Genomic DNA, 9,545 nt, shown 5'->3' with positions numbered 1-9,545 from the left:
ATAAGTATTTGGTCAATAACAAACGTTTCTCAATACTTTGTTATATACCCTTTGTTGGCAATGACACAGGTCAAACGTTTTCTGTAAGTCTTCACAAGGTTTTCACACACTGTTGCTGGTATTTTGGCCCATTCCTCCATGCAGATCTCCTCTAGAGCAGTGACGTTTTGGGGCTGTCGCTGGGCAACACGGACTTTCAACTCCCTCCAAAGATTTTCTATGGGGTTGAGATCTGGAGACTGGCTAGGCCACTCCAGGACCTTGAAATGCTTCTTACGAAGCCACTCCTTCGTTGCCAGGGCGGTGTGTTTGGGATCATTGTCATTGTCATGCTGAAAGACCCAGCCACGTTTCATCTTCAATGCCCTTGCTGATGGAAGGAGGTTTTCACTCAAAATCTCACAATACCTGGCCCCATTAATTCTTTCCTTTACACGGATCAGTCGTCCTGGTCCCTTTGCAGAAAAACAGCCCCAAAGCATGATGTTTCCACCCCCATGCTTCACAGTAGGTATGGTGTTCTTTGGATGCAACTCAGCATTCTTGTCCTCCAAACACGACGAGTTGAGTTTTTACCAAAAAGTTCTATTTTGGTTTCATCTGACCATATGACATTCTCCCAATCCTTTTCTGGATCATCCAAATGCACTCTAGCAAATTTCAGAGGGGCCTGGACATGTACTGGCTTAAGCAGGGGACACGTCTGGCACTGCAGGATTTGAGTCCATGGCGGCGTAGTGTGTTACTGATGGTAGGCTTTGTTACTTTGATCCCAGCTCTCTGCAGGTCATTCACTAGGTCCCCCCGTGTGGTTCTGGGATTTTGCTCACCGTTCTTGTGATCATTTTGACCCCACGGGGTGAGATCTTGCGTGGAGCCCCAGATCGAGGGGAGATTATCAGTGGTCTTGTATGTCTTCCATTTCCTAATAATTGCTCCCACAGTTGATTTCTTCAAACCAAGCTGCTTACCTATTGCAGATTCAGTCTTCCCAGCCTGGTGCAGGTCTACAATTTTGTTTCTGGTGTCCTTTGACAGCTCTTTGGTCTTGGCCATAGTAGAGTTTAGAGTGTGACTGTTTGAGGTTGTGGACAGGTGTATTTTATACTGATAACAAGTTCAAAAAGGTGCCATTAATACAGGTAACAAGTGGAGGACAGAGGAGCCTCTTAAAGAAGAAGTTACAGGTCTGTGAGAGCCAGAAATCTTGCTTGTTTGTAGGTGACCAAATACTTATTTTCCACCATAATTTGCAAATAAATTCATTAAAAATCTTACAATGTGATTTTCTGGAATAAAATCTGTCAATTTGTCTGTCATAGTTGACATGTACCTATGATGAAAATGACAGGCCTCTCTCATCTTTTTTAAGTGGGAGAACTTGCACAATTGGTGGCTGACTAAATACTTTATTTCCCCACTGTATGCTGGTTAAAAGTATAATTAAAGAAATGCACACATTTTTTTGCCACGCATATATAGTCCATATATTTAGCTTTTAATTGAACCATGTGTAGTACATCTAAAAGAGACAATGAGAAATTCATCGTTCAACAAGACAACATAGCCATCAAAAGGGTAGAAATGTAGCATTGCACTTATGTCACAGTACTTTACAACTTTGATTGGATACATAGAATATATGACAAAGGGTGATGTATTTATCTGAATTACTGTAGATTTGAATAGTTTAATCAGAAGTGAAGTATGGTTATAAGTCCAATGTGAAAATCTCAATTGAGGATTTCTTTATGAAGGAGGTGTTATTCATATACCCTTCTCACACTAAATAATCAATATATTATACTGAACAAAAATATAAATGCAACATGTAAAGTGTTGGTCCCATGTTTCATGAGCTGAAATAAAAGATCCCAGAAATGTTCAGTTCGCACAAAAAGCTTATTTCTCTCAGAATTGGTGCACCAATTTGTTTACATCCCTGTTAGTGAGTATTTCTCCTTTGCCAAGATATTCCATCCACCTGACAGGTGTGGCATATCAAGAAGCTGATTAACAGCACACCTTGTGCTGGGGACAATAACAGGCCACTTTAAAATGTGCAGTTTTGTCACACGACACATTTTTACATTTTACATTTTAGTCATTTAGCAGACGCTCTTATCCAGAGCGACTTACAGTTAGCACATACATTATTTTATCGAACCCACAACCCTGGCGTTGCAAACGCCATGCTCCACCAACTGAGCTACATCCCCTGCCGGCCATTCCCTCCCCTACCCTGGACGACGCTGGGCCAATTGTGCGCCGCCCCATGGGTCTCCCGGTCGCGGCCGGCTACGACAGAGCCTGGATTCGAACCAGGATCTCTAGTGGCACAGCTAGCACTGTGATGCAGTGCCTTAGACCACTGCGCCACTCGGGAGACACAATGTCACAGATGTCTCAAGTTTTGAGGGAGCGTGCAGTTGGCATGCTGACTGCAGGAATGGCCACCAGAGCTGTTACAAGATAATTTAATGTTCATTTCTCTACCATAAGCCGCCTCCAATGTCGTTTTAGAGAATTTGGCCGTAAGTGCAACTGGCCTCACAACCGCAGACCACGTGTAACCACGCCAGCCCCTCCACATCTGGCTTCTTCACCTGCGGGATCGTCTGAGATCAGACACCTGGATAGCTGATGAAACTGTGGGATTGCACAACTGAAGAATATCTGCACAAACTGTAAGAAAAAGTCGCAGGGAAGCCCATCTGCGTGCTCGTTGTACTCACCAAGGTCTTGACCTGACTGCAGTTCGGCATCGTAACTGACTTCAGTGGGCAAATGCTCACCTTGATGGCCCCTGGCACGCTGAATAAGTGTGCTCTTCACGGATGAATCTCGCGTTGCCGTTGCGCGAGTGGTTTGCTGATGTCAATGTTGTGAACAGAGTGCCCCATGGTGGCAGTGGGATTACGGTATGGGCAGGCATAAGCTACGGACAACAAACACAATTGTATTTTATCGATGGCAATTTGAATGCACAGAGATACCGTGGCGAGATCCTGAGGCCCATTGTTGTGCCATTCAACAGCTGCCATCACCTCATATTTCAGCATGATAATGCACAGTCCCATGTCGCAAGGATCTGTACACAATTCCTGGGAGCTGAAAATGTCACAATTCTTCCATGGCCTGCATATTCACAAGACATCTCACCCATTGAGCATGTTTGGAATGCTCTGGATCGACGTGCATGACAGCGTGTTCCAGTTCCTGCCAGTATCCAGCAACTTCGCAAAACCATCGAAGAGGAGTGGGTCAACATTCTACAGGCCTCAATCAACAGCTTGATCAACTCTATGCTAAGGAGATGTGTCCCGCTGCATGAGGCAAATGGTGGTCACACCAGATACTGACTGGTTTTCTGATCAACGCACCTATCTTTATTTAAAAAGGTATCTGTGACCAACAGATGCACATCTGCATTCCCAGTCATGTTAAATCCATAGATTAGGGCCTAAGGAATATATTTTAATTGACTGATTTCCTTATATGAACTGTAACACAGTAAATCTTTGAAATTGTTGCGTTTATATTTTTGTTCAGTGTAGATACATACAATTTATACACATATTGCCAGATTATTGCTATCAACTGCTGGCTGCAAGGTATATTACCCCGTTTGTATCTTTTGGAACAATGGTAGTCAAGTTTATAAAAATTATGTAGAATATATGGGCTACCACAGGTGTCACAGGCATCCACAGGTCTTGACCACCATGTTACGATGCTTCTTTGGGATCACATTGTTGTTGTCGTCGTAGAAGAGTCCGGAGATGGGACTGAGCTTGGTGGGTGCGCAGCACGCTTTGGGAACCTCGTCCGGCTTCAGAAGGTGAACCTGCCATGAAAAAAGGTCAATCAGACTTATTTATACATGCACTTTTATATAATCAATGATACTATCCTGTTTATAAAAGAGATATGGATTATTATTATGCAGATACTTCAGTGCTCTCCTACCTCAGTGGGCTGTGGCTTTGCCCCCCTTGTCTGAATTTGGTCAATATATTTTAAACCGGGTTGTCTGTGCTCCACAATACTTTATTATCCACTGAGTCAAAGCCTAGACTTTCAGAAGTTCAACAACAACTTCCATGAAACATGCTAAAACATTTCAATGGGCCATTGACCTAGCTAGTGACTTAAAAAGAACATTTGGTATTTTTGTTTTATATTATACCAACAACATAGGAAATCCTCTGGTGACAAAATAGGGTCAATAGAATTAGAATGATGAGTAGGAATGGCATTTTTTATAGAATTCTAATGGTAAGCATAGAGTTCCAAACTCATTTCTATGGCAACACAGCTGTCAATTTTGTAAACAACAATTTTCAAAAATATGTGTTGCCAAGAGACATCTAACCGATAGAACATCTCGGCGTTCTATTGAACGTTTTCTGTTCGAAAACAACAACAACAAACTTGACAGATTTTTGAGACCTGAGACTGAAAGATCGACTGGAAAATGCCTGGGTGCTTTTCAAAATTGGTGGGGAGAGTGCGTGGACGTCGGCGGTCTACTGCGTCGACAGGTTGTTCAAATTCATTTGTGGATTGTTTTTGTCTTTTTCCGTTTTGCAGGGTTCGCAATCGTCGGGAGGTGGACAGCGACATCGACTTCGAAGAGGGTATGTTGAGTTTAAACTTCTTATTTTACCACATTTAACAATATAAATGTAATTTGTGAAATGTTGTGTATTTCTGTAATCCATACTTGCAAGCTAACGTTGACTTTAGTGACTTTTGCTAAGAGATGCACTTTTGAACTAGTAGTACTAGCTAGCTCGCTACGTTTTACATCCTAAATTTTTTTTTTGTATTCCAATGTTCCTAATTTTAGAATCAACTGTCCTGGATGAGGTCCAGTTGGTTGTGCCATTGGATGATGTGCCGGATGTACCACTGCTGCCAGCCATCCTTGAGGAGGTGCCAGATGTGCCGACTATCCTTGAGGTACAATTTTCAGAAAGTTTAATGTTTGAAAAGTATCCCAGATATTCAATTTGTGTCACTTTGACATTCTAAAAATCTTTGTTGTCTGCTTTCTGCTTTAGGAGGCCACTGGTAATTGGCAGTTGATACCGATTAGGTTTAGCTCCCTGTACTGTGGGCCTGTTGTGATCAGGGTAAGAGACCCACACACACAGTCACATCACTGTTGCAATGTTTGCTGTTTCTAACCTGAATGTATTGTAATGTCAACCCCCTCTTGTGCAGAACAATGCCGGTCCGGTGGCTAAAGCTTGGAGAACTTTCCAGTTCATCAGCCCCATTATCACCTACATGCGTGGGGGATCCCAGGTATGTGTCTTTGTCACTACCTAATCCTAATCTACATCGTCAGTGTCATGTGATCTTGATGGAAATATGTTACAGCGATGGCTGATGTTGTTTTGTTGATGTTGTCTTGTCATTTCACTCCACAGCAGGTGGTGGTGAGGATGCACCATGCGAGTAGGGTTCGAGGCCTGGAGACTCAACTGGTGTGGGCCATCTCCAAGGAGACACACAGACTTAGTCCAGAGGGCATCCCCTACTGTGCCACCAAGGTTCAGTCCATCTCTTGGATCCAGGTAAGATGTAAATACTACTGAATTAGTATTAGATTAGGCTTTTCTTCACTTATTCCGTTAACATTTCCTTAACATGTCGTTTCTCTCTGTCAGTATGTGGCTGGCAGGGTGACCCAGTATGCGTCTCACCTCCGCCACGAGACGTCTGTGGCCGTGACGCATGGCTGCTACCAGGTAAATAAACAATTTCCTATGTATATAGAATAGAAATTACAGGGCATTTTCCATTAGATATGGTCTGTTTTCTATTAACGTGTGTTGTGTGTGTGTGTTTTGAGCAGCAAACTGATGTCTCGGTGGTGTACGCCACTCTCCACATGGGGCTGGATGGGCTGCTCTCCTCCTCGGCGTGGTCGGAGGCTGCCTCCGTCTCTACGCCCACCACTCAGCAGTTCACTGAGCCAGAGCCTGAGGGCCACAACTGCTATGAGGTCAGATGTTACACACACACATACTATTGACTAGTAGCATTAAGATCCTTCGATTTACCCTTTGTTTGTCATGTCATTAAATTGGTCACTGATGTTGAATAATTGTTCTGTTATTGTAGGGCTGGGAGGAGGACCTGCTGCCTGAGGAGAGGGAGGTTCCTCTGCTAAAGTGAGTCCCTCTAAATGTGTGTATAGTCTGAGCTTGTCAGATGCTGAAGGATAGTGGTCACAATGCTGTTATCCCCCATTGACATGCTCCATTCCCTCTCTTCCACAGCCTCTATCTTACCACCAAGAGAGTGGAGGACATCGGCCTGAGGCTCGTCTCCCTGCGCCAGGCCTTTACTGTGAGTGGACCCACTTTTCTTTGACTCTCTGTGTCTTCCTGTTCTGTCTGTCTCCTAGAGGAAGATGGGTGTCTCACCCTAACTCTTCCCTCTTCTCTAGACCCTGCTCGGTTCCACCCTGAGCAGGAACCATCTGTTTGTGGCGGGAAAGGTCCTACTGGGCGCACTGGTTCAGGTCCACCAGATGGTAGCTCACTAACTCATTGTCCTTCAAGGGAAAGAGAGCGTCCTCGGTGAGAAATGTGTTCTGTGCACTAACATCACTGCTCTTTGCTTTGTGATAGGACGAGGCCGAATTCATCCGTGCCTATAACGACTTTGTGGACTACCTGAGTGACCCCTCCAAGCAGATTGACATTGAGAGGGAGCTGGCTGAGGCAAAGGTGAGTTAATTAACTCTTTCAAGTCTCACTTTGAGTTCTTCCACATGCATGTCTTTTATACGGCACAGTAGCTGATCTATTTGAAATCATTCCTATTTCCTCCAAACGTGTTTTCTTGTCCTAGATCCATCATGTTAACCTGATAGATGTCCTTTTTGAGCTGGTGCTGTTTGGGATGATGACAGCTCAGAAATCCCTGATGGTGGTAAGTAGCATCTTGCTGGTAAATGTTTAGATGTCTGTCTATTAGCAATTTCACTTCAATTTCTCTTCTCTCCTCCTCTGTTTACTTTAGCAACCTGGTGGGTTCTTGGAGCGTCTGTACGCTCTCCTGTACTCCTTCCTGCCCACTGTTGCCAGCATTGAGCCAAAGGCTGAGAGATACCTGTTGCTGCTCAATGTAAGAGTCAAGAGTTTACTTCCTGTTTTCTTCCTTATTACTAGTTTACTTCCTCTTTACTCGTTCCTGGTTAACAGGGTTTCAATGCCGTTTTAGGGGGAGTAACTCTCATTGTCTCTCTCCTCTTGATAAGCTAGTAGCTCAGAGCCATTTTCTATGTGTTGTGTGGTGTTCCCTTCAGGGCGGGCTGATGGCTCTGCTAGATGACATGTTTGGGCAGCAGCTGGCCTGGTATTTTAACCGAGAGTCTCTGGTCACTCAGCTCTCCAGCCTCCTGGAGTACCACCTCGAGTACCTCATGGCCAGCATGTAGTCCTACTGCAGAGACCTGAAGGGCCACACTTCTTCTCTCTCTCTCTCTCTCTCTCTCTCTCTCTCTCTCTCTCTCTCTCTCTCTCTCTCTCTCTCTCTCTCTCTCTCTCTCTCTCGCTCTCTCTCTCTCGCTCTCGCTCTCTCTCTCTCTCTCTCTCTCTCTCTCTCTCTCTCTCTCTCTCTCTCTCTCTCTCTCTCTCTCTCTGGAATTGAGGACTTGAAGTGCTTCGTTGAACCCTGATTAGTTAACACATTAAATGCATGTATTCTCTTGTTTTCTCTCCCCACAGGATTCTTGTGACACTTTGCCACCTAACAGTGCTCTATACACTAGTGCACTACATTACTTTGCTCTGAATTTTACGTTTTTAAATAAAATAAATAGTAGTTCAAAAGCATTTGTCTCTGTCTTTTCATTTATTTGATTATTTCATCACTATTTCCTATTCCTGGAGTTGTTATGAGGCTAATATTACATTATTACATGAACAATTATGCTTTATTCTTTGCATATGAAAATAAAAACCAACTTTAAGTTGATTTACATGTACTACAGGCCCACGCTTTATGGCATTGTACTGTGATGTGTGATACTGTACTATTTAAAAACATGGAGGCCTACATACAATGAGTGTACAAAACATTAAGAACACCTTGCTAATATTGAGTTGCACCCCCTGTTGCTCAGAACAGCCTCAATTTGTCGGGGCATGGACTCTACAAGGTGTCGAAAGCGTTCCAAAGGGATTCTGGCCCATGTTGACTCCAATGCTTCCCACAGTTGTGTCAAGTTGGCTGAAAGACCTTTGGGTGGTGGACCATTCTTGATACACCTACTACCATACCCCGTTCAAAGGATCATAGCTTTCACCTGAATTTACCTGGTCAGTCTATGTCATGGAAAGAGCAGGTGTTCCTAATGTTTTGTACACTCAGTGTATGTTAGTTGTGTAGTAACCTGGTACAGTATAAAGTCCACCACTATAGGGAACAATTGCTTCTGTCTTGAAAGTTACTTCTCACTATCCGTACTCTATTTTAAGACTGCCATTGTAGACTCAGGTAAATTGGTTATTTTAGTTTCAGTTTGCCATAAATGTCTGAGCCATTTACCGTCATTCCCATTGAAACCAATGTTAGAGTTCATGTATAGCCCCTGGTTCACCCCCAGACTTGACTGCCCTTGACCAGCACAAAAACATCCTGTGGCGTACTGCATTAGCATCGAACAACTTTTCAGGGAAGTCAGGAACCAATATACACAATCAGTTAGGAAAGCAAAGGCTAGCTTTTTCAAACAGAAATGTGCATCCTGTAGCACTAACTCCAAAACGTTTTGGGACACTGTAAAGTCCATGGAGAATAAGAGCACCTCCTCCCAGCTACCCACTGCACTGAGGCTAGGAAACACTGTCACCACCGATAAATCTACGATAATCGAGAATATCAATAAGCATTTTGCTACGGCTGGCCATGCTTTCCACTTGGCTACCCCTACCCCGGCCACCAGCTCTGCACCCTCCGCTGCAACTTGCCCCCACATCTCCTTCACCCAAATACAGATAGCTGATGTCCTGAAAGAGCTGCTAAATCTGGACCCCGCCGAAATTGTCGCAACCCCTATTACTAGCCTGTTCAATCTGTCTTTCTGTAACGATCCCGCAGTCTGAGTCGGGTCCTGTCTGGGGACTAGTTTTTCTGCTCGTGATCTCCAGTTTCCCGAGGGTTCTGGAACGCTCCGGGAGCTCTCTTGATTTCCGCACCTGCATCCCATCAGCAATCTGCACACCTGGTCCTGATCATCACCCTTCTTAGGCTCTGGCCTAACATCCATTCCCTGCCGGATCGTTAGCCATGAACAGTAGGTTTACCAGAGTATCAGTCTTAGAGCTTCTAGCGTTAGTTTTGTTGTTTTGCACCTTGTTGGTTTGTTGTTTACTTACCTCCGTTTTGTTCCATCTGCAGTCACTCGTCCGAACCTTCATCCAACCTCTGCCTGGTGGTCGGCGGCTGCCGAGCCATGATTGGATCAACCACTGCACCCCTAACAACTAATCAACGCCGCCCGCTCTGTTCCCTGGATTGTT

The 9,545-nt window shown here is 44.3% G+C and overlaps 1 protein-coding gene across 1 annotated transcript; it reads left to right on the top strand.

Annotated features, from left to right (window-relative positions):
* Positions 1-3,782: 3,782 nt before the first annotated feature.
* LOC121564395 lies at positions 3,783-7,535 on the top strand. Its single transcript, XM_045220645.1, has 14 exons — positions 3,783-3,841; positions 4,594-4,640; positions 4,853-4,965; positions 5,067-5,138; positions 5,230-5,313; positions 5,439-5,585; positions 5,679-5,759; positions 5,867-6,016; positions 6,136-6,185; positions 6,294-6,363; positions 6,648-6,746; positions 6,871-6,951; positions 7,042-7,146; positions 7,328-7,535. The coding sequence occupies exons 1-14, from the start codon at positions 3,783-3,785 to the stop codon at positions 7,457-7,459; spliced, it is 1,290 nt and encodes a 429-aa protein (XP_045076580.1). The 3' UTR covers positions 7,460-7,535.
* The last annotated feature ends 2,010 nt before the right edge of the window (positions 7,536-9,545 follow it).

Source organism: Coregonus clupeaformis, unplaced genomic scaffold (genome assembly GCF_020615455.1).
Source record: "Coregonus clupeaformis isolate EN_2021a unplaced genomic scaffold, ASM2061545v1 scaf4696, whole genome shotgun sequence".
Taxonomy (NCBI): Eukaryota; Metazoa; Chordata; class Actinopteri; order Salmoniformes; family Salmonidae; genus Coregonus; species Coregonus clupeaformis.
This window is presented reverse-complemented; position numbering and strand designations above follow the sequence as displayed.